Here is a 26,060-nt window from a genome sequence, read left to right as displayed (position 1 = left end):
GGCTGGACCACACTTGTGGAGACAAAAGAACAAAATGTTCCCTTTCACCTCCACTATTGCGGTCTCCAGCCGCCGGCTAATAGCAGAGCTATAGGCTTCGTTTGAGTAACACGTGGTCCAGAGACTTTTGACCCTGACTGTACATCACGAGTTCACTTGCTCATTATATCACAGGTAAATCGTCTCGTGCAATAATTACCTTCCCACAGGGACGCTGCAAACTGGGGGGAGTTGTTAGTCTTCAGTAACGGCCTGATATGCCTTGTGGAAGTACACTGGTTGAAAAATTGCATGCTAAACTAGGCTGGGACCCAGGGCATGGGACCTTGGGCTGCAACTTCTTCCCCGTAATATACCGCGTCGTGAAACAACATTGTTTTGCTGTCTCTGGCCCCGTGTTGCGTTTAAAAAGCAATGGACATTCCGGACTGGGATGGCCGACAGCTGTGCTTGTGAAAGATATGGTTGCGAAGAGACAACTGTACGGAATGGGGGGGGTCTCTTGTGTTAGTGCCCTGCTTTGGCGACCGAAAGACGTACGCTGCGTTGTGCCTTGGAACGGCGGTAGCCTCGCCTTTTTAACAGAGGTTAAGATGCTAGACCATGGCCACTGCAGCAATCGACTGCCTTTTCTGAGAGCGACTGGCTTGATTGACCAGTTGTGACTGTGCCTCTCTCCCCTTCTCTTTCCCTTCTCATTTCCATCATCTCTCTTCCGTAGTGCAGGGTAGTCAACCAGAACACCCTTCTGGTTAACATCCCTTCCTTCCCTTTTTCCTCTTTATCTCTCTCTTATCTCTGTCGGCTCCACGGTCATGCTAATTTCTTCCGCCACCATGGAGTTTCGTCCATTTTAACACGACAACGTTAAGGAGCTCGTTTGTCAAAAGTCGTCGTCGGATTCGTTGACCATGAGCGAAAAATCCACGCAAAATTATTTACGGCACCACTATCCCCCTAATCGGTTTGCAATGGAGGGATGTACAGAGCCATGCATGCACACAGAAGCTGTGCTATGCAAAGGAATAATTTCATTTATTAATACTGTCAGCCCCAAAAGGGACTATAGCAGGGTGGAAAGACAAAACAGTCGAAGTTCAGCAGTAACAGTAGTAGTGCAAGAACATAAAAATGTTCAACATAGGTATACACAAAAGTTTGTAGGAAATCGTCTCTAAACACGCACACACGGCGAAGCAAAATGCATCACATCAGTGGGAAGTTCTTCGGGTGATGCGACAGCTGCGAATGTTCGAGTATTTGGACGCTTATGAAAACATCTGAAACACATAAAGGCATTACTTATAGTTCTACACTAGACGTGTGCCCCGATAGTGATTTTTAGTGACGCACACACATTGCAGTAAGATGCACGTAATCTTTAACGCTTTGCCTCTACGGTACGGTCATATGATTTGAGAGGCGACCACAAAGAGCAGGCTCAGGCTAACGAAATCCGAGTGCTAACTGCCAAGCACGAGAACTATTGAGCACATGGAAATTGCACTGCATTGCTTTGGAAGCCGAACAAAGGCGGAGGGTAGATAAATACAGAGGGATATCCTTGCCAACGCACTTCAGGAGGATGCCTTTTGCCTTAGAGGAAGAGATTGCACGCGCGCCACTGCGGTACATCTACGTTCCGTGCGCCATGCTCGAGCGAAGCGATTCGAAAGAAACACAAAACCGTCTATAACGAAATTTTCACAAACGGGAAAGTCGCAAGAAAAAGCGTAGGCGCGCGAAGCTCAAAGCCATTGTCAGCGTATAGGAGCCGCCAGCACGGTCACTGCGCAGCCGAGCGAAGTCCTGCGTGGACGAGTGCTCGGGTCAGCAGGAGGAGATGCCCTTGAACACCTCGCACACGTCTCGCAGCAGCTTGGACCTCGGGACGCACGTTCCCGCGTGGTCGTCCAGGTGGACGTCGAACACTGTCCAAGCCATGCGCTGGCGGAAGAACACCCCGGACAGGCGCAGAGAGGTGATCTGCGAGCGTACGACCCTTTTTTCCCACTGCTCGTGCACACACGTACTATCGCGCTCAATATGAGTTGCAACGCGCCGTCATCGACCGGAGCTGGCTCCCTCGTCTACATCCTCCAACAATCGCTCGGAATTCTGGGAAGAACTGCCGTTCCAGGAAACGACCACACTCCCTCTCAGTAAACAGCTTGGTACAACTGAAATGCATTCTATTTGAGGGTGGTATTCTACTCCATCCCAACTACCATCGATAAGTTCATTATATCTTTCCTGTTATTGGCCCAATTAAGAATTGGACGAAATATTTGAAACTTAATTCGCTTGCATGAAATTGAATTCAGTTTCAAATATTTCCCCCAATTCTTAATTGGGCCAATAACAGGAAATATATAATGAACTCATCGACGGTAGTTGGGATGCAGTAGAATACCGCAGTCAAATAGAATGCATTTCAGTTATACCAAGATGTTTCCTGAGAGGGAGTGTGGTCGTTTCCTGGAATGGCAGTTCTTCCCAGAATTCCGAGCGACTGTTGGAGGATGCAGACGAGGAAGCCAGCTCCGGTCGATGACGGCGCGTTGCAACTCATATTGAGCGCGGAAGTACATGTACATGCACGCATAAAGAAAAGCATGCACGCGCATTCGGTTCTGGCTGCAATAGACATTTACAATTTTTGTCCAGAGCAGTAACGCATGTTACTACTCTGTGCTGACCAACGCTGTTTAGTGTTAAACAGCGTTGACCAACACTGTTCTCCCTTCGAGTTATTGATCAATTTGGTCTCGCCCTACCATAAGCTTGCCGTTGGTAAAGCTCAGTCCCGGGTTCGAATCGCGGACCAGGACGAATTTTTTTTAACTGCGAACTTTCTGAGGAAGCTGTATAGCTTTCCTTTGTAGCCATATGGCTGCGCTTGGGTGGATGCCCGTGAGTAATTACTCCGTTATTAGTAACACATGTGCTCTTTGCGCGATTGGAAACACGTGCAGAAAGACTACTATCCCACCAGCCCTTTGTTTTCCACAGTTCAATTAAATATTCCACCAAGAAATATGCCGACCCGAAGGGAGCGCTTGTCCACTGGTTTATGGACCTTTCCGAAGGCTCCTGACACTTGACACAGGAGGTGCCTGTTATACGCTTGTCATATATGCGTCTCTCTTTTGCAGTGGTTGCATAATTTTGATGCTTCTTGAGCCACATCTAGCTTCCTGGATGGCATGTGCGTCTTTACACTTTACGATTCAGAAAGGGTCAGAAACGCGCACGTCTCAGCAGATGTGATATCGACACGACGATTTTCAACGCGATAGCGTTACGAGTCCCCTGTCGCAGAAGAGCTGCAATCGGCGTCGTTGGCCGTGAACGAAAAATCCCGATGGCAGCAAAGAATAAATACAATTCAGCTGAAAAGAAAATTGGGCAAGAGTGGGAATTCAAACCAGGACATTAGGGCTGCGAGACGAGCACACTACCCAGAGACCACGAAGGCTGATTGGTTAAAGCTGAATGAAGGTGCACCCAGTGAATGCGTTGTGGTCTTTGACTTGATGCAGTGTCTTAGAAACAGGTACTGATGAGTAATCATGAGTATGCTAATTAGAAATTAGGTAACTGAGTAGGCGACGCTAACGGGACCCGATGAAACTATCGCATTTTACTCTTTAAGGGGCTCTGAAACGCCTTCCGAGGAGAGCACATTAACTCACTTAATCACTGCACTGTGTTGCCATGAAAACCAGAGCCAAATAATACTCTTCTACACGCAGCAGACGACCCACAATCACGCGTCAAAGTTGGCGAGCCCTTCCCGGCGACCTTTTCATGCTCGCACCCTCCTCCGTCCCCCGCCATCTGCGTAGACAAGGTGAGAGGTGGCCATTGGTTAGATTCTTTAAAACGTCAGGCAGCTACCGTGGCCGCGGCCAATAAGCCGCTTAGCTCCGGCGGGTCGGGAAGCTCCGCTCCCAGAGGTGGGTCGGCGAAGGAGCGCCTACCTTCCAGAGTGCAAAAAGTGACGAGAGGAGAGGGAAAGGCGCGAAGACGCTGAAATTCACATTTTAGCTACAGATAACTCGGCTTCTACAAAGCGCATTTAAAATAATCTTGCTGGACACTATTCGTGAAGCGGCATGCTTCAATATCCCAGGCATGCCGCAAATTTATTAGAGCCCGCTTCACAACCCCTTTAAAAGCCAAGCTTAAGCGTCCTCCAATTTTTATATTTTTACCAAGCTATCTTCGTTTTTATGCCTTCAAATGGTAATTAAGCCACCGCGGTGGCTCAGTGGTTACGGTGCTGGGCTGCTGACCCGAAAGACGCGGGTTCGATCACGGCCGAGGCGGTCGAATTTCGATGGCGGAGAAATTCCAGAGGTCCGTGTACTGTGCGATGTCAGTGCACGCTGAAGAACCACAGGTGGTCGAAATTTCCGAAGACCTTCACTATAGCGTTCCTCCTAGCCTGAGTCGCTTTGGGACATTAAGCCCCCATAAACCAAACCCCCATAAACCATCAGATGTTAATTTCAATGTATGGGGCTAACCCTCGCTTATGAAGCCAACGAGCAAATGGTGTTTCAAAGTTTCTATGAAAAAAAAATCCATCAAAGTTCGAAAAGCGCCGTTTTCGCAATTAACCCATAGTTTAACGAACAAGTTAACTGACGTTAGAAAAATGCGGCCGGAAAGCTTTTTTTTCTGTATCTCTTTACAGCTGCATTCTAAGACGTTGTTCGGCGTCTGGGCAGAGCAAAGCAAACACAAAAAGCGAGTCTGGAGCTCCACTGACCATGCTTCCGAAGCTGCCTTCGGTCTCCGATATAAACACAACCGTCTGAGATTCGTTGACGTGCCCAGCGACACTGCGGGTTATGTTGGCGTCCAAGGTCTGCGGCTGTCCCCTCGCACATATCTGGAACAGATAGTGACCGTTGAAGAAGGCTGCGAGTGATTGCTCAACTGTGGCTCTTTTACGACAGTCAATGGCGACACGCAGGGTACGGCATCCGCCCGCGTCTGCCCCATGTCGCACTGAGGAAGTAGAACGCTTTTGTGGGCCATTTGGTTCATTTTAATGATACCGAAGGCTGCGCGAATAAGAGGAAAGGATATGTAGAAGCGAAGACGTAGTCGTGTTCTGGCCTACTGCTTGAAGCGCTAGTTAGTGCCTCAGCAAAGTCCGAGTCTGCGCCCGTGGTGTCGTTTTAGTCGCTATTAAGACGAAAGCCTTAATTGCCGCATGAGTGTGCGCAGGAAGTTTCCGCCTCACCTGTCAATCAAATGACGTCAACAAAACTAAAATAAATATAAAAATATAACAGAATAAGAAACATTAAAAATCAATCGAAATAAAAATAAATAAAAACGAAAATAAAAATTGGGAACTGGAAATAACAAAGTAAAAAGTAAAAATAAATAAGAATTAAACAAATACAAGTAAAAATAAAAGCAGGAGAATAAAAATAAAAGCAGGAGAAATTTAAAAAAATACGCGTGCTGGCAACACGGAAAAAACCCCGCGTTCTACAGTAGAAAGTTCCATGCTTTCGCATTCCTGCACGTAAGCAGACTTGAGTGCCCTCAGAATTTTTATTTATCGTGTCCGGTCTCATAAGTGCAGTCCTGCCCATTAATGCACTGAGGAGAAATCCACAGAACTCCCCGAGTTCTGCGCTTGCTAGTGAGCGGTGGAGTATCCGATAGCTTCAGCGATGCGCACGCACCCAACAATTCTAGACAAAAGCGTTTTAGAGTGAGATACCGTTTATGAATGCAGACTTTTCATATGCAAGATTTCACTATAAGAATCAATATATCAGCACATCGTCCGAAGACAGTCTTCCATCTTTTTTTCTATTGACGCTCGTGCTATCTCAAAAGCGTTGTCAATTGGCTTTGTATAGAAGTCTTAACTGTTCGATGCAATCGATGGAAACGCTTTAAATGAAATATTTTGCTACATATCAGAAGAATGGATCATTACCTTCAATATTTCCATAACAGTATCTTTCATTTTTCCAATTTTCAATTTTTTTTCTTCAGAATCTTGGACATGCATGAGAGTTTGCTTATAGAAAGGGTGGGGGCAATGAAAATTTTGTTCCAGTTTTCTGGTATTTACTACCTTATCAATACTTGTATTGCAATATGAAAGAAAAAAAAGAGTATTTGTTATTCTGCCCTGTTGTAAAGTGAACCTGTAGTGAAAAGTGGAGTCAGAAATAAGCAAAAGTTCTTTCAGTTCAAATTTCGTTGAAAACAAACAGTCTCTAGGAAAATGCAAGTTCAAAAATGCAGCCAGCTGCAATAGCGCATGCCGCGCAGTGCTCTGCACGACTACGATAAACTGGAGGATTAAAAAAGAAAAGTAAGTTTTCCAGTGTTGTATTGCGTTAAACGTGTGAAATAATTCTCTTGATTATCTTCTTGTTTAGGAAGCAAGAAGAGCTTTGACGGCCGACTAGCTGTTTCCGCTTCGCGGAGGTACAAAGGGCGAGAGTATTCGATGTAGGCGTAGCTTTGCTGTAGGCGAATTGTATGCGACTATGGTTAACAACGAAGGAATATGCAAGAGAGTACACAAAATAGTTCTCTGAGAAGTATAATTATGTATTCACTGAAAGAGTACCGCGTAGATGGTCAAAGTACCGCTTTTAATCCAGGAATCGAAATTCCGCTCTAAAAGAGACTCGAGAACCGTTTACTTTATTCAATTTTCTTTATTTTAGTACTGCAGATTTCGGACTGCTAGCTATGCTTAATTTGTTTAGATATGTAGGGGCTCCTACTAGTACATAAATCAAGGACATCTGACTTCTGCTGTGGTTGAAAAGAAAAACACTTCATATTTCCCTCTAGTGTGCTAAAGAAATAATGTCGCTAAAATACTCCTATTCGGAAAAACGCAGGTATACACAATCAATACTAGACTTTAATCCCCATAATCAAATAGTCACGTGAAACGCGGACGAAATGTAGTTACCGCTTTTTCGTGTCACCAGACTCGCTTCTTTGGAGTCGGTAACTTTTTTTAGACAAAAAGCAGTGCCTTGTTCCAGCTTTCTGTCACCATGAACTCGTATTTTTGAAGCGGTAGCTTCACTATTAGAGGTAAGGGGTTGAGATCGCCGTGTACATCCCATAACTTCAAGGCTCAGCCAAGGTCAAGACTTCACTTTATAAGTTTGGAGAACCAGCGAATGGTCAGTGGTCAGACCAATTGTCATTGCAAAGGTCAAAGGTCGAGGTCAAGGTCATTCAAAGGTCATTACGATTGTCAAGGTCACGTCAAGGTCAACCAAAATTGTGTCACGTGATCGACTCTTGGCTCGCCGAGTAGCCGAAACGCTGCATTTACAGAAACTGCCAAAGAATAGCATAACAAGACTTTGCCAGGCTAAACAATCGTGAAGCTACCGCTCCTCCCTCGGTATAATTTTTTTTCAGTGGTTAGGAATTTCCTCTGGAGTTTTTGTGAGGGGGACACGAAGGTCCCGCTTACCACGTCGACACTCGTCAGGTCAATGCTCTCACACGTTCTGTAAAGGACGGTAGTAGGGTCAGGGGCTCTCCTGGGTAGGCCGTAGATGAGCGCGCCCATCTGGTAGGACAGGCCCACTGTCGCGTCTGGCTTGGTGTACCTTGTGAATGGCGCCACCAACTCAGCGTGCCGGATCTGCGAGGATTGGTTTAGCCCCGTTGCAGTTGCTCGCTTACGCACCGCACTGTGAACACGAATACGCCGAACCAATAAACTGTACTCATTAGCGCCATCGATGCGACAGAAAAACTGCACCGTGAAGATCGGTCCTCGTAAACAGCGGCTATGGAGGCGGCTGGCAAAGCTCTCTCCTCCGCGCTCACAACACTCCTGTTTCGCCGCTGCCATGTTGTGCCGCTGGTAGCGGTCATCGCTACAATGTCCCGTTCTGTGCCGGCGCACGGCACAGTTACCAGCATTCTAGCCCACAATAACTTTAGGCATCGCGAAGAGTGAATTCAGCCTACGGCGTCAAAAATTTTTTTTTTACTGACTCTAGTTCAGTGTTAGTCTATACGACACACGCTGGCCAATAGCGCGCTGTACGACAGACATCGTTGTCTTATACGGGTTTGTCGCCTCTCATATGTTCTGTATAGCATCGTCAGAGCAACACAATTCTGCTCTGACTCACCTCATATATGCCGCAGAGATGCTGTTGCAAGCGTTATCCTTCAGTTACACAGGGTGGCCAAACTACTGCCACAACTAAGCGCGCGCTGACCATACTCGCTCACTGTCATGGTGCTTGCTTTCCTCCTCGCCGCAGTGCCTAAGTATAGCACACTGAGCTGAGAATTCGAGTGGTGCGCAGGGCCTGAAGCTTTTGGTGCTAACTCTCCGTGAATTCACCGAAGGTTGGAAGCAGCCTCGGTTTCTTGCCCCACAGTCTTGCCGTCATCGGTACACAGCAGACACCCCTTAGTGCGATAGCAGGCCACCCAGCAAACTGCACATTGTTGACCCGGCTAAACGGGAGTTTGTTAGAGGGTAATTTACTCTTGTTTTATTCCTTTCTGTTTAGAGTGCGTTTAGTCGGCCGCAACATCGCCGCAATTGCTCTGCGCACGTCCCCAATCGTCGTACCATCGTGACCCGCCACGGTTGCTCAGTGGTTAGTGAGCTCGACTACTGATACGGAGTTCCCGGGTTCGAACCCGACCGCGGCGGTAGCGTTTCAATGGAGGTGAAACGCAAAAAACGCCCGTGTGCTGCGCAGTGTCAGTGCAAGTTAAAGATCCCCAGGTGGTCGAAATTATTCCGGAGCCCTCCACTACGGCACCTCTTTCTTCCTTCCTTCTCTCAGCGCCTCCTTTATCCCTTCACTTACGGCGCGGTTCGGGTGTCCACCGAGATATGTGAGACAGTTGCTGCGCATTTACTTTCTTCAAAACAAATTTTCAATTTCTTTTTACCATTGTGCGGTGACAGCGTGCTCTGGAATGTAGTTATTTTGCTGCGGTAGTCGCGGCACTATAAGGCGAGGGCGCCACAAGACCCGTGAAACGCTCGCTAATGCGGCTTACCACTTTAAAGCAATGTGCCTCATTGTGAAATATAACACGCACACAAAAAACAGGAGCCCGTATAGGATTGCGATAGGCGTAGGAAGCACAGCTGCCGCGTTGGAAAGGCGAGCAACGCCGAACCCACCATACTTGGGAACCTGGCATTCGGGGACCGTATAGCGATCGGAGGCACAGCGTAGCAGTTGGCCTTGTTCTCCATGGAGCTGACCGAGGTGGTGGCGATGACGATGTCCGCCACGAACGTGCTGCGAAGGAAAAGGTTGCAACAGGGCAGAAAGTTGAGCTAGTTGGTACACGTTCATTATGAAAAAACCTGGCGCTATCAAACGACGACACATAGGGGGGACACATTGATAGCGCCAGGTTTTTTCATAAGGAAAAGGTGTCTACTTTGGCTTTGTGGACGGACACTCTTTTATGCATGCGCCTGCGAGCTGAAGTAGTCCGCGATAAACGCATCGCTGAGGATTGTATACCGCTGCTCCGTAAAATCTCATATGGGGCCCTAGCATTTATATTATGGCCACAGTAGACGATATCCTGACGAAATTAAGCACAATGGAGGATGTCTTCAACACACACGGGAAGACCAAGCGATCTGTCTTTTTGCGATTATACATTCCGTGAGGACTGATCATAGTGACTGATGGATCTCCTTAGGGATAAGTGCAAAAGGTGGGAAGTACTCCGTTCCGGCACGTTGCCTTCAATGAGAGGCAGGGTGTTGGGTTTTGCTTCACCATGGTGTCAGATGCTTCGTTGAGCATGCACACATAAAACTGAAATCTCCCGTTTTCGGAAGATGTGGCCACCTCTGGGAAGTGGTGAAAATTTGCCTGATACTGGTTCAAAACAAACAGGTTCCTAAGGCGCCAACCGCGCCAGCGAAGTGGCAAGTGCGTGCTTGACAGCTGTCGCCATCTGTCGCATGCGCCTGTCAGTAACAAGAAAAGCGCATGCGCAGTAGAGCCTTGTAATGTTTTTCAATCAGTGGAGCTGGATAAGGAGAGGCGAGCATACGCACAGTGGCCCTGTGATAAAAGCAGATCCGTAGTATACTGACACCCTTCCAGTGCAACACTTGCTTGAGAGCCTTCAGTTTATGAACGAAAAACAGTCAAAGAATGTAATTTTCTCCGCAGACAGTAAGCTGCTTTTTTTGTCCACCGCACTAATTTTGTCAGGTACGCTTCGAAACAAGCCTTGCGCGCTTTAGCATCTCGGAGTCCTCGTCTGTGTTTAAGCGAGAAGCCCTTCTGGAACGATAGCTATACTGTGCTGACCTTAAAGGTGCACTAAAGAGTAATCTGAACTCGTCTTTTTACCGCGGGAACTCTATCTACACGTTCCGGGTATTCTTAGAAACTTGGAATTGTTGTCCCGTGCGGCCAATTGCCATAATTAAATCGGATTAAACGTCCCGGCTCCCGCCTTTTTTTTTTGAACTCAACGCGGTAGGTAGGAGGAGTCAACCAACGCGTCAACCAGTCCCGTGGCGGCTTGCCGCTCTGCCATCGGCGGAGTGATACGTAAATCAAAGAGTCCACGTGTATTTTTATTTCCGTGGGCCTAACTTGCGGCTATATTGTATGTTACTGAAAATGTTTATGCACAGAAACCTAAAAAAACAAAATAAAACCGACTGCGAAGCCGCCTCGGGACTGGCTGACGCGTTGGTTGACTCCGCCTACCTACCGCGTTGAGTTAAAAAAAAAAAAGGCTGCAGCTGGGACGTTTAATCCGATTTCATTAGAGCAATCGGCCGCACAGGATAATAATTAAAAGTTTGTAAGAATGTCCGGAACGTGTAGATAGAGTTCCCGCTGTAATTCTGTTCTGAACGTCCCCAGCGCCTCCGGCAAACTGGACTCACTTGACCACTGTCGTGAAGACAGCTCTGTAAGTGTTCCATGCATTTCGCGCGCTGTAATCGTGTAGTCCGATGGCGATGATTGTCGTCGCCTGAGGGTCGTTCTGGATGCTCTTCATCTTCTGCGTAAGGAGAGAACAGGCTTGTATTGTCCCATCTGTGGCGCCCTCTGTGTTCTTGCATATGATCGATCCGTTTCGGTTCCACTCGAAAGGTCTAACGTCCAATGTCTTAAATCCACTCGACATTTACAGCATGGATTCAGCCGCCATAAATGTCAGTAAAGTTATGTTCGCGTAAACCCAGGATAGCAATAAAAGGTGTGCCATCTAGTATATGAACTTGGCGCCCATAAAGTAATGAGTCCGGTAAATTTGAAAAGTTATCGGGAAAACCGAGTTTTTCTGCTAGGTCCAGTAGGGGGAGTTTAGTGAAAGAGAGAAGGGAGAGATAAGGAAGGGGGGGGGGAATTCTCCTCGTCCAAAAATATGTAGCATTGCAGGGTCTAAACAGAGTCTCACTACTGGGCCAAGAAGAGAAACCGAAACGTCAGGCAACTTTCGGAAACGAGCAGAGGTGCGCAGGATTGCTTTCACTTTGCAAGTGTATAACACCTTGATTTAGATTGTGAGCCATGCGGAAATTTAAAACTCGGCACTCTCTTCACAAGACACGGGAAGAGCAAAAAAATGCTGCCTCTACAATATGCAGTGTTACCATCCCGCAGAAAGTAATCATAGCCAACAATTCTGGACAAAATTTTTTTGAATGGGAAAGAGTTTATAGACGCATTTTTTAATATACTGCAAGATTCCTCTGTAACAATCAATATAACCGCAGATCTCCTGTGAGCAGGCTTGCATATTTTTTTTTGCTATTAACGTTTTTGTTATCCTCAAAATCGTTCTCCTTTGGTTTTCTGTGGCACTATTAACGGCTCGATGCGAGCGATAGAAAAACTTTTAAAGAAACGGTTCGCTACTCATCGGAAGGAGGGACCCATGTCCAACATTCTGGCAGAAACAATTTTGAAAATTGGAAAATTGTAATATACCGTTATAGAAATATTGAAGGTAATGGGCCAATCTTATGATATGTAGCAAAATCTTTTACTGTGTTTCCATCGATCGCATCCAACATTAAAGGCCACAATTGAAGACCAATGGTGAACGCTTTTGACGATAGCAAACGCGTTAATAGAAAAAAAATGCGACTGCCGTTGGGTGATCTGCGGATATATAATGTTATAGTGAAATTTAATATTCTATGAAAAAATTGCGCTCATAAACTGTTCCCCGTTCAAAAATACTTTTGTCCAGACCTGCTGGGTTGGGAGATAACGAGGGGGAACACGGGGTGCACAGCTACCAAATTATGTACTCCGTGCTGAATTAGCCACACTCTAAACACTAATACACCTATATGGGAGCAAAAGGGGAGTAAAGTGTCCTCTACCGCACACCTCTTTATAATAGGGTTTACTCCCTTTTATAAAAAGGGAATTTTACTCCCTTTTTACTCCCTTTGTTTAGAGTGCAGAGCGGTGCTTGCAAGGGCGTCTGGGGCGATTAGTGCCGAATGTATTCTCAGCGATTCGCAGTACAGCGTTGTGCGTTTCGATCGGGCATTGGCTATAACGAAGCAAAGCGTGGCTACTACATGCATACAACGAAGCTGCACTCACTCGGAAGATGTCTTTCAGTCTGTTAACCACTTCCCGCAGCCGGAACGATTTCGTCATGACGTTCAGCATGCCGTAGTGCTTGACATTCTTTGCAGAGAGCGAGGTAAGGTTCTGTGCGGCTTCGTTCAGTTTGTCCACTGTGATCTGACTGAAAACATCAGAGAAGCAATAAACGGGTACTCGGCTATGGTTCGACATCCATCCAGAATTAAGTTGTTGCAAAGTTCAAGTTTCACCCGAACTTGTTCTTTCGACTTCCCGTGACCTTGTGAGTTTGGCGCAAGCCGACAAATTATGTCACCTTTCTGCGCCTTTTGAATGCTTTCTACGAAGCAGATTAACACAGCGGAACGGAACAGGGACAAGATTGAAGAAACACGAAACACAGGACGGGCGCTGTGTTTCTTCTTCTCGTCCTCGTTCCGTTGCGCTGTGTTAATCTGCTTCGTCTAAAGTATGAACAAACAAGCCCACACTAGAATCCTCTTAGAACCCTTTCAATGACCTGGGTGCATAAGTCTGCGCAATCTTGTAAGGCATCCATCCCGCACCTTATACTACCGGGGAGAAGAGTATTCCTTTATTCCCGCTGCCCCAGCTCAGGTGCTTCAGTATCGATGGCAGATGCCGGGGCTAGCAAAAATCTTTTCCTTCCTTTTTACTATTATTTTTAATAAAACCACTACCACCAACACCGGACACCAACCAAAAATCGGCCAAGGTTCCTACAGGTGTCACGTCTGGCAATGATCATCTAGTTTCACTACTACACGTTAGAATGCACGAGTCCGCGCAACTCCAATACTCCACTGCAGAGAAGGTGGGCATTGTGATCGCTTATGTGAGCGCGCAAATGGGCGCGGAACTGGCATCCAGACTGTATGCTGACCAACATCCAGGTCATCGTGTGCCGACTCGTCCCACGTTCGTATCGATATTTAATCGCATTAAGTCTACTGGATCAGTTCATACTGGAGAGTTCGTAAGACTGAACTCTCAGAGCTCGATTAAAACTATATTGCGCCACATCTTTTCTCGGTATTAGAGCCAAGACTTCACAGCCCCAAAGCATACATTGTCTTCCTACGCAGCGAATACTGTTCCTATAGTTGAAGTTGTTAGTCTTCGCTTAAAAGATTATGTTTGTAACGCTCGTAAATTCAGACATATTTCTAGCATAGACGTTCACTTTAAATATTAGAGGTTCTCGCAAGAAGCAGTTTCTTTGATTACAATAATAATAATTGGTTTTTGGGCAAAGGAAATGGCGCAGTATCTGTCTCATATATCGTTGGACACCTGAACCGCGCCGTAAGGGAAGGGATAAAGGAGGGACAAAGAGAAGAAAGGAAGAAAGAGGAGCCGTAGTTGAGGGCTCCGGAATAATTTCGACCACCTGGGGATCTTTAACGTGCACTGACATCGCCCAGCACACGGGCGCCTTAGCGTTTTACCTTCATAAAAACGCAGCCGCCGCGGTCGGGTTCGAACCTTTGATTACAAGTAGTCTTCGAGTGTCGTGTTCGAAGAAACTTCATAGATGGCGCTAGCTGCGCCAGCGATGAAGCGAAAAACCGCGCTGCAAGCACCTTGCGAGGCAGTCGTCCAGCGTCCGAACTATTGGCGTAGTAACAGTTGCTTTTGACGGAACTGCTACAGCGCGCGAACAATGAAACATGTGGGCCCATGTATCAAAAGGGACCAGAAAGCAGCCTTCCAGCTAACGGGTCGAGTTTACAGGAAGGTCATGAAACCGGTGGTGATGTATCAGTTGAAGAAAAAAAAGAATCTCTAAAAGACTGAGCTGGCGAGGGGAAAAAAATGTCCTCCAGAAACTGGGAGAAGAATTATTGGATAGATGTATAAAGAGTAACTACGAAGGATAGAGCATACGAAACAACCTTAGCCAGGGGCGTAGTTTCGTTGCAAGTGTAGGAGAGGACCTAGGAAAATCATTAAGGCTTCATTGGTTCGGTCCCGACATGAGGACGGATAAAGAATAGGTCGGGGGAAGGGTGTTAGAGTTGGACATCCAAAGGAAGAGGGTATTGGAACTACCATCGAGTTCATGGATCGAACTGAGAAGTTGGACTAGAGGGGGACGTTGCAATTAGACAAATCCCAGGACAGGACGAAATAGAATGTACTCATTAGAAACAAGGACCCTGTATAGAGGATGGAAAAAATATAAAAAAATTAACAGGGACACCTAACTACATTACGAGCTGGCACTGCGATAGCATAGAAGCTGTTGATGCCTTTAGACCGTGTTTTGTGTCATTCTTCATGGTTTTGTTTGCACGTTCCTACACAACCAAACATCTCTGCGGGTCATCTAGCTGGTGGATAGCTGTGTCCCATAAGGTGTCTACACGTCGGACGCGATAAGATACATCGAAACGTATAGCCGTCACTTCCGGTTTAATGACGTCGCTTCTCTCCAGTCAATGAATGATTTTTACCACCAACGACATTTTTTTCCGATCAGGCTTCTAATGCCATGGCTTTAAAATTGACTAAAATCAGCGACCATCGTAAAACTGCGGAGCCGCGTACTGGGTTACTGGCTTGCCCCTGAGGTTGAGGTCTGAGAGCTCAGATTGCTACACGAGTACAAGAAGTTTAAAGCACAGCCAGTACTGAGTAAACTGATATCTCCGGCACCATACGCGTATTGCGCTTCAGCAAAACCAATGTGCCACCACAACGGTTTTCTGAACCGTTTTTCGCTTTGAACGCTAGCCAGGCGAAGAGAGATGTGTATACACAATGAACAGCAAATTATCGTGGCCCATCTGGTAAGAAACGGCAGTACAAAACGACGATTGACCCCGAAGTTAGCAGTCCGTGCAGTACTTACCCAAAGTCAAAGGACACTCCAAGCTGAACCTGGCGGTATGCTGACGTCTGGTCCTGGAACGCTTGCCAGCTCGCCTCGTTTCTGGCGGCTCTCAGCGTGTTGTTCGTGACGACAACGTCGCGGTAGTAGAGGTAGTCGCAATACCGGTCAGGTGGGTACATGGACGCCGCTGTAGCAGAGTAACCTACGGTGCAGACCAGCGGCTTCACTGGAAGAGACACGAAATTCACCATAATTAAAGGAACTTCAAAAGGACCGTCGTCATTTCAAAACACCCCTGTCGTAGTGCCTCTCTGTTTCAATCCTGCACTGGACTTGAAGCAAGTTGCAAGAGCAAGCCGCACTAGACACTAAGGTTCATTCTATAAAAGGTTAGCTAGGAGGTTAGGCCTAGCGCTCCAAAATCGAACTCCGGCTGCGTTACAGTTGTGGTCATATTACGACGCATTCCACAAGGACGGCTGTGAAAGGCCTGGAACGTTTCAGAGGGCACCTCGCAAGCGCACCGACCAACTGTGTCACGTGGTCCCACAGGATGCATTATGAACAATGTTTCTGCCGCCGCGGTGTCTGAGTGGTTATGGAGCTCGGCTGCTGGCCCGAAAGACGCGGGTTCGATCCCGGCCGCGGCAGTAGAATTTCGATGGAGGCGAAATTCTAGAGGTCCGTGTGCCCTGCGATGTCAGTGCACGTTAAAGAACCCCAGGTGGTCAAAATTTCCTGAGCCCTTCACTACGGCGTCTTTCATAGCCTGAGTCGCTTTGGGACGTTAAACCTCCATAAACTAGACTAAACTAAACAATGTTTCTGCTTGGCTCTTGTCTCCAGACCAGTGGAGCCTGAGTAGCCTAGGAACAGAAGATATTCGCGTCACCTGGTGGCAGTGATCATTACTCAATAATGTACCTGACAATGCGAATAAACTAAGTGCAGCAGCTAGAGCGCTCTGCTTCTACTGGCTGCAAATTTTGCGGCTACGCTACACTATATGCGAAATGCGCAGCGCCATCTCTGCGCTCCGAGAACTAGGCCCGCCATGATGGTTCGGTCGAGAAAACGCAACCGCTGCGTGGCGTTGGATAAATACGGCTGCGCTTCGCGTTAAATAGAGGTGAAATGCCGATGCACTGTTGCGCTGTGTTACGCATTCCGTGACGAGACTACAATCGTGCGGGAATCATGTACATGTTTCAGCTTTACGTTTGCTATTGTTTTTTATACTGTGCGGGAACGTAATGGTAACACCAAATACTATGCGAGGTATCATATGTGTAAGCTCACCGACCCGTTCGCTGCTTCCGCTTACTGTGCTGATTATTCACAAGGCTTTATAGTGGATCTGTTTCAAATTATGGTACGGGTGAGACTACTTGTATTCTCTGATGAGAAGAGGAGCCAATTTCGTGCATTTAGAAATTCTCCAGCAGAGTATGATCACTCGGACGTAAATATGTCGACACGTACTCGAACGACGAAATACAGGGAAGATTTTTTTTTTTTTTCAATTTGATCAAGCGTGTAGTCTGGCCTTAAAGAAGAGGTTTCGATAATTCACTGGCAAATCACGGTAGTGTATGCTCTGTAGGCTACAGCTACACTTCGATTGGTCGAACCGAGACGTGTGCTACAGTACACTAAATAAATCATGAGCAGATTTACAGCTTAGTTCCCTGCGTGTTCGGTTGTTGCATTACTTTCGTCTTCAGTTGCTTTTAAGAGCTCTAAAAAAATCTCTCGACCATGCAGTTGTCGCAAGGTGCCATGCACCGTTTTCCGCTAATGTCGCATATATGTTATGCGCGTTAATACGTTCTTACTAAGCGATGTACGCTTTGTATAAAAGCGGGATTATTTATTCATGCTTCCTGCGATATTCGCGCGACGCAAGTTCAATATATCGACGCTCTTTCTCTAGTCAAGCGCACTTTTCATGGCAGCAGGGAAGGTCATTACAACACCGCAATTAGAGAATAAAAAAAAGTGCGTCATTGCTTGAAATAATCCAAGAAGTACAGTCCTGCTGACTAAACGACAAGACAGGACCCGCATTTGGTAAAAAAATGAGCGGTATAAGCATTTCATGACTGAAGCTTAGAATTTTAAAATTCGACAAGCGAGATTTGTGACAGGTTCTCCGATATTTATTTATTTATTTACTTATTTGTTTATTAATACTGCAGAGTTGCTTTGACTCCAAGCAGGCGTGAGCACAAATGATCACAATGAAATACCCCAAAAATACAAAAACACTTGCATACACAGACACATGATACGACCGTGTGCATATTACAGTATACACACACCTATGAAAGGAACGCATCACAAAGTTCACACACTGAAGGCTCTGAAGTTAGAAAGAAAATTTTCTTCCACATTCAGGCTGTGCACTGCGCACTTCGGCAGTTTTTTCCACTTGGCAATTAAGTTCACAAAAAATGAGTATTTAAATGTATTACTATGAGCTCGATATTCTTGAATAAGTTTTCCATTGCTATGACATGTACTTGCGCGGCAAACATGGGTAATGTACTGATGACTATTGATTTTGGTTAAATCTATCTAAAATAGCAAGCAAGCAAGCAAGCACGCTGGCAAACTACGGACCTGCTCGACCGAACCAATATGGCAGCCGGAAGCTAAGGACGTGGGGCTCCCAGAACTCTTAGAACATTTTCGCATGTCGTCTATTAGCTACGGCAAGCTAGCGGCCCCTGACATGCGTATCACCACGTGTGCGTGTTAAGCGACCGTTACGAATTACGACGCGGTAGGATTCAACTCAATGAATTTTCAGATTGCCTTCGTTTTAGGTCTTTTACTCACGATCTCGAATGATCGAACATGGCTCCATATATGTTCCGCAGAAAGAGTTTCAAGCTTGTACAAAAGCTAACCCATTATAAACTACACGCATCCGAATGCGTTTTCGACGTCATGATGTTGCGACGTCGAAGAGTGTTAAAATTTTCTTGAAATAGAACATTGTTTTCGTCTTTAGTAAATTGCAGTTTGGAACGTCCACCAGGACCGGCCTGGACAACGTACTAAGCCTTGCGTGAGCATTATCAGCGCTTCGACAGTAAACCGTGAGGAATGCCGGCAACTTTTGCACACGTGCAGAAGGCATCTTTTCCTCCAATAGTGACAGTTATGCTGCCTGGTCGAAGTCATGACTGCCTATTTTCTGTCAATCCCCAGCTGTTCCCACGAACCAAGAAGTTTACCTGGGAGTGGCGCCGATGTAGTTCCTCCTGTACTTGTCGTTGAGGTGGTAATCTGTGTGGTTGACAGCGTGCTAGACGGAGAGGTAATTAGGGTGGTTGGTGCGGTCGTTGACATGGCAGTTGATGGTGTCGTTAGAGTGGTTGTTGGGGTAGTTGTAGGAGTGGTAGCTGGGGTGGTCGTCAGGGCCAGTGTTGTAGCCGTAGGGGTAGTAGTTTGCGTGGTAGTTGGTGGTGTTGTTGGTGTAGTTGTAGGAGTGGTCGCTTGGGAGGTCGTTGAACTCGTATGTGTGGTCGTTGTTGTGGTAGTAGGAGTGTTGGTGGTTGTCGCCGGGGTAGAAGGTGTCGTGGGTGTGGTTGTTGATGTGGTAGTGGAGGTGGTTGTTGGGGTGGTTGTTTGAGTGGTAGTTGGCGTGGTCGTAAGGGTCGTCGTCGTCGATTGAGTTGTAATCTCCGTAGTTATCTCGGGAGTCAGGAGCACTGGTGTTGTCCCGATAGGAACTGCATTGGAGGCAACCGTGGCTCCAAGTTAGTTTACTGGGTTCAATGGTTTTTATCCTACAGATACTATTATGCACCAAAAAATTTGTTAAAACTACCTTTTTTTCCAGGATGTAAAGCTAAGGTTAACAGATCCGTCGGACAGGCACTGTTTAGCCTAGTGGACGCAAGACGGTATTTTACAGCTACATTTGCTCCACAATTTGCCTTTCCACCTCGAGAAAGTTTTAAGTGGAGCGCAGAGGAAAATTCACCAACTAATGCTCTCAGCCCTTGTAAAAATAGTTTATAGACAGTCTATAGACTTCTCATGAACTCCATTGCATTTTCATAGGTAGTTATTTTTGTCTAGTCATAGTCTATAGACAAAAGTCTAATAAAAGTTTATGACCATAAATATATACATTGTCTATAGACTGTCTATGGGATTTTTATTGCCTATAGACTGTTCCCTAGGTTTGTCTATCGAGAGTCTATAGACTTTATAGACAGTCTATGGACTGTCTGTAGACTATCTAAAGAGATTTTTGTAAGGGGTGTCAATGAAAACTTGCCGACACAACTGGCGCAGAAGTCCATGGTGGTGTATCATACTACAAAACACCTTTTAAAAGACATTTAAAAGCTGGCTTCTTGGTTCTGCGGCGTCAGCATCGTTGGCATTTACGTCCTCGGCGTAAAGCAGCGCCACACTGATTGGTGCGAATGCGGTTACTTCATGCCGAACGTAACTGCGACACCCAACGCTGATTTTTTTTTTGTATGAAGGGACGTCAATCATGCCGTCACTGCAACGAGCCATGGCAACGCATCGTGCTGTGTTGTCTAACACACTGGCGTCGCGAGTGACGCCACAACGACGTTAATTTCACTCTTTCAGAGAGAGCAATCAATAATAAATGAACAATATTTTATGCACCACCTGAAATAGCTGTCGATGAATCTCGCGATACACAGCGCATGGTAACAGTCTTTAGAGCTTTCTAAGGAACGCAATCGCAGGTACTGTCCAGGTTCGAGTGGCGTCGCTACTCTACTGCATAGAAAAAAAATGTTAGTGGCATAACTTGGCTAACTCTGGAATTCAGCGAAAAGCAAGCACGCTTGCCAAGCGTCTGAGGCTCGTCCATGGCAGCTCCGCAACGCCCTCGCGAGAGTCGTTCTATATATATCCACACGACCACGTGGCTATGACGTGGTGTCACGTGGTCTTAGGACACCCCCATCGGATGTCATCACGTGGTGTCACATTATCCCATCGGATGTTCTTAAGGTCAAAGGTCAACCCAAAAGTCAACTAAAGGTCATGGGTGAAGGTCAGGAGTCAAAGGTGAAAGGTAAACTAAAGGTCAAGGGTCAAGGATTCGACACCATGCTGTACCACATATGGTCATACAAGGCTATCCTTGGTTGGCCTGAAGGTCATTCAAGGTCGCTGTGCTGCTTACCCGAAGACTGCTTTACCTAGTGTAGGGTAGCTTTTCGCTTCAAAATTCTGCACCTTCTCTCCAGCACGCAAGAAACAGCATTTCGCACTATTTTCACCTAACCACCTCGCGTCTCCTATTCCGTGCGTGGCCTAAAGAAACGAAAGCATTGCAGTTGGACGCCTGCCACAACCCCACAGCATCGCACCAGCAAAGCGCTACTTGTTTCACCGGCACTGGGACGTGCGGAAGCGCGCGGTCAGTACTTTCAAACAAACTGCTGCTGCACGGTTGCACCATTTGCATGGTTTTGCATTAAGATGCAAAACCAACTAGCCCAGTCTGCCGCTTTACGGTTGGACCCACTGGAGCTAAAAAAACACGAATACTGGCGTCTAAGTATTCAGCGTAGTTGAGTAAACAGATTCTCTGCTTCCCCTGCCGCATTAGTAGCCATATCGAAGCAGGCCGATCACACACCTCAACGAAGATGCCAGGAGAATGCCGCAGCAGAGTATGCCGGAATTCGCCACCACGAAAAACACCTGGTATATTAAGGCGGGGAGAGCAGCATCAACAAAGTCCTTGTCTCTTCAGGAAGTAACACGTCCAGAATCATACCCTTAAGTTATTCTTTTATGTTCTGCTCATCATCATGCCTTCGGCCCACCTGTCCCGACGTCGGGAAGCTGCGCCAAACGACGCCCTAACAATGGACATCATTTCATCGTCCTCGTCCGAAATACGTCCACTCCGAGGGAAAGTCCTTCCCTATTTACCTCCAATCAACACGGTCGAGCAAAAGCTATCTAATGTCCGCAAACTTCCCAACCTGGACCACCCACCTAGCATTCTACCACCGCTGATTTTTCGCTTCTCACGGAATCCAATCCGTTTACCTGAGAGGCCATACATTTTCTGCCCTCCGCTTTATATGCCCCGGCCATGTCAACCTTCAAGTCTTCATCTCAGCCGGAAAAACAAAAAAACTCGTGTTTACCGTAACCTACAGCTGTTACAGCCTCACTCCGCATACTTAGGTGGTGGCCGTCTGGGTGAAATGACGTTATCGCATGGCAAAGTCACATGACCAATTTTCATCGCTCACATGACCGAGAGGTCATTGAGGTGATGCGACAGATTGGTTAATATAGTGTGGCTGGCTATTACTACCCTTTTACATCACGAGTATTGACATTCGGGCTAGTCGGTCGTTCACGAATTTTTCGATGCCCATCATCACGACAGTGCACAGGGACGAATATGAAACAATTAACGAGAAAGACGAGACAGGCGATGTGCCATCATTTGTCACAGCAGCTGTACCACCTTTTCTACAGGCGGCTGTTCCTACCAGCTCCTTCGTTTTGTATTTGTACTTGTAGCTTGCGGTGCTGCAGGGCCCCGAATAAATGTTTACACATACTTGACCTCCTCAGCAGCTAACGCTTAAGCTGACGTCATATATTACCCGAACGGTCCGTCAACGTTTTATTCAGCGCAAACTTTACGCTTTCTGGGAGAGCAGGCGCTCTTCCCTTCGTCGATGAGGCGACGGAAGCCGCACTGTCACTCACCGACTACTACCTCCGGGCTGACAAGCTGGTGCGAGTCGCCACTTGCGAGATCGGTGGGTGGCGTAGCATCGCTGGTGTCGGGGCTCTCGTCAGCAGCATCGTCATCTGCGCCATCATACCACGGCAATGTGAGGCAGGCCGAGTTCCCACGGATGCGGTCAGTTAAGCTGGGTATGGGAACCCCAACATCACTCACCATATTGCGATTAAACATACGTAACTATACCCGTAGTAGTAGTAGTAAAAACACTTCTTTCGGAAGAGTTAGGGCATAGGAGGTGGTAGAGAGGTAGATTTGGAGCTTCAGTGGTCTGTCTTCCCTATTCCAGGATCCCGCCGGCCTCCGCCGCCACCTTGGCTATATCCGTAAATCCTGAGGGTACTGAACGTTAAAATGGACGACGTCTCACTAATCGCGTACGCTGAGGGTTACAGAAGTGAGCGACGATTAGTGTCACGAGCACTACTGAAGTCTTTAGATTACACTGGTCTTATAGGTCAGTGGTAGGGACGTAATCACGTAGACCAGTGACTCAGGCGAAGCAAGTTCCTACAGGCCTCTGTCAGGCTAATCCCGCCTGTAAATTTACCCCACCACCACCGTAATTAACCGATTGCATGGGGTGTGTTTTTTTTCTATCCTGTCAAATTATCTACTGTGTAATTTCCCACCCTGTTCAACACCATCGCAAAAATTTAATGTTTTTCAGGGCACTTTGTTTGGTTATATTGACAGTTAGCTTCTTTTGCATAGATATTCATGCATATGCATGCGTATTGAAGTATATTGGGGCAAGCCTACCGTGCAGGAATGTTAGCACAGGTAACCTCACCGATAATAATAATTGGTTTTTGGCGAAAGGAAATGGCGCAGTATCTGTCTCATATATCTTTGGACACCTGAACCGCGCCGTAAGGGAAGGGATAAAGGAGGGAGTGAAAGGAAGAAAGTGGTGCCGTAGTGGACGGCTCCGGAATAATTTCGACCACCTGGGGATCTTTAACGTGCACTGACATCTCACAGCACACGGGCGCCTTAGCGTTTTTATGGAGATAATCTAAGTGCCTCCAACAAATTTTTGCACGGTGGCCTTACCGCCAGCTGCGGCAGGTCATCGCCAGGAGTTGCGAGTGGCGCTCTGTATCGAGTTAGCCGCTACTGAGATTGCCGATGCGACACTCACCCACTCCCATCGTTCCAAGCCGGAAGAAGATGGCCAGCCAAATGGTCCCCATGAGCAGCATCAAGAAGCTGAAGGCAACGACGAGGGTCCTCAGGTCGTCGTCATCGCTGGGTTCGTTACGGGCCATCGTTTATGGGCGCACAGCGAAGATTTTCACAAGGTATAACGGCGTGCAGGGTGTATACAGTTCAGAGTTCGTAGGGATGCAGTATGGACACGTGTGCTACATGTTCGAGAGAACACCGCCGCTACCGTAAATTGTACCGTTATAGGAAAGGATATAAGCGCTCTCGTTATCCTCGCTGATTTGAACGCAAGCCGACCTTTATATAGAGAGAGACAGAAAAACGTTTAATGCACAGAATGCTTGCGTGGGCCCTCATTCTAGGAGCCCATTGGCTTTTGCCGCCGCTCTTGCCCGGTTCGCCAGCGCAAGCTGGTCGTCCGAGTGTGAGCCGGACAGCGCCGCCTCCAAGTCCTCAGGTGTTGGGCTATTTATTCTTGGTGATAGTAATAATAATAATGGGTTCGGTTCGGTTTATGGGGTTTAACGTCCCAAAGCGACTCGCACTATGAGAGACGCCGTAGTGAACGGCTCCGGAAATTTCGACCACCTGGGGTTCTTTAACCTGCACTGACATCGCACAGCACACGGGCCTCTAGAATTTCGCCTCCATCGAAATTTGACCGCCGCGGCCGGGATCGAACCCGCGTCTTTCGGGCCGGCAGCCGAGCGCCATAACCACTGAGCCGCCGCGGCGGCTTAATAATAATTGATTTTTGGGGAAAGGAAATGGCGCAGTATCTGTCTCATATATCGTTGGACACCTGAACCGCGCCGTAAGGGAAGAGATAAAGGAGGGAGCGTAAGAGGGAAGGAAGAGAGAGGTGCCGTAGTGGAGGGCTCCGGAATAGTCTCGACCACCTGGGGATCTTTAACGTCCACTGACATCGCACACCATACGGGCGCCTTAGCGTTTTGCCTCCATAAAAACACAGCCTCCGCGGTCGGGTTCGAACCCGGGAAGTCCGGATCAGTAGTCGAGAACCCTAACCACTGAGCCACCGCAACTGGTTGATTCTTGGTGTAGCTGGGTTTTTCTGGCATGCCCATTACATGTGGTATAAGTCAGGCACTTCACCGCAAAAGGAGCAGTGCCGGCCACTTAATTTATAATGCGTATTCAGGCAAGCACCCAAGGTGGAATTGGTTTAAATGAGTGTAGTTATTGTTCATTAGCACCCACATTAGCGTGTGCGCACGGCTACTTAGGAGAGTTACCCAGATTTCTCAGGCAATTAGGGAACTCTGTGGAGGAGCAATATTAAGACAAGGCGGTCCGCTGTTACTGTTGCTCACACGCCATAGGCTGCGGATGAACACACTTGGCCGAGAAGACACCTTATGGTCCTGCCGGACAAAGGAAACTCATGCGCAGTGCATGGTTGCTAAGATTCATCCCGGCTTAGTAGCAAACTTGGTGCTCAGCAATTTTTCGCAGATATGCCTCCGTAACCATAGCGATTGATAGCAATGGCGACGTGTTATCTGGACGCTTCTTGATTCGGTTTCCTGTTTACTGATGCTTTGGTAAGTTCAATTCTCTGACTCATGGCTTATTATTGACGCTCTATCGCTGTGCGTGACGTCAAACCCACTCACGTCAGCGTTAAGTCGCGTACTATCGGGATTGTGACGCTGGCATGCATGCTGCGAATACCTTTCATCGATCTCTTGTCCATCGCTGGGATCATTTGAGCCGTTTCCGTAGTCAATACCCGCGTGGAAAAATAAATCGTCGTGTTCCGGCCATCTGACCAAAAGAAATTGCGTGACGAAAGACAGGGAGTTAGTAAACAAAGCAAATAAAAGCTGTTTTGCCTCGTATGTAAAATAGGTTGAAACACCTCTGACAATGCAAAACATGGTTTGTAAAAATAAACGATAACTGAACAAGATGTATTTCTCGGACCTAGCCTGCGGTTTCTATGCAAAAGGAAGCCGAGCTTCTCGTTGCGAGGACGGTGGATCTTCCTGAATAGAATAAAAAACAACGCAAACAGTGCATAGAAGGGTCCATGAGTCGTCACTCATAGCTTCTCGGTGCGGAAATATAAACGGCACACAAAACGATAGTCGACGGCGGCATTCAATGAGGACGAAAGGGCCAAAAAGGTGCGAGAGCGACCTCTAGAGGCGGTTACTAGCAGTATACTCCAGACGTGCCGACCCCGAGCAAGTATCTTGTCGTCTTGTCTTGTGCTTTGAACTAACGTGAGCTTAACCGAGGTACTCGGGCAAGCCCGGTTAAGTTCGAAGGAGCCTCGAGCAAGGTGCAGCCAATGGGAGGAAAGAAGCTCGGGTGAGTTCGGATGGTCGTCGCGCCTGCTGTAGCCAACGGGGGAGGGCGTCGCGTCACATAGGACACGCAACCTTATGGCGTCATCACAACCACCCCTGGCAGGTGGCACTTAAATTGATGAAGAAACAGCCTCCCTCCAGTGCAGTCGCGCATCGCTTAACTACTGCCCCACTGCGCTGGTAGTGGTATGAGGACTCGCCACCATCTATGAATTTTAAGTAGAGAATGACCAATTCTGCATATATGGGCAGTAACCCACCAAAGATATCTCGCATCATACCCTTAAGGCGGAGCTTAAGTGTCGCCTCCAATTCAA

General features: G+C 47.2%; 1 protein-coding gene across 1 annotated transcript; it reads right to left on the bottom strand.

Moving 5' to 3' along the window:
• Positions 1-1,830: 1,830 nt before the first annotated feature.
• On the bottom strand, positions 1,831-23,508 carry LOC144134512 (uncharacterized). Its single transcript, XM_077667420.1, has 10 exons — positions 23,382-23,508; positions 22,198-22,302; positions 18,696-19,193; positions 15,472-15,679; positions 12,612-12,759; positions 10,931-11,049; positions 9,182-9,302; positions 7,490-7,663; positions 4,778-4,900; positions 1,831-1,986 (listed from the first exon to the last, which is right to left on the bottom strand). The coding sequence occupies exons 1-10, from the start codon at positions 23,506-23,508 to the stop codon at positions 1,831-1,833; spliced, it is 1,779 nt and encodes a 592-aa protein (XP_077523546.1).
• Between the last annotated feature and the right edge of the window lie 2,552 nt (positions 23,509-26,060).

The sequence above is a fragment of the Amblyomma americanum genome, chromosome 5 (genome assembly GCF_052857255.1).
Source record: "Amblyomma americanum isolate KBUSLIRL-KWMA chromosome 5, ASM5285725v1, whole genome shotgun sequence".
NCBI classification, from domain to species: domain Eukaryota; kingdom Metazoa; phylum Arthropoda; class Arachnida; order Ixodida; family Ixodidae; genus Amblyomma; species Amblyomma americanum.
The sequence above is the reverse complement of the archived record's forward strand: the minus strand, read 5'-3'. Positions and strand labels throughout refer to the sequence as shown.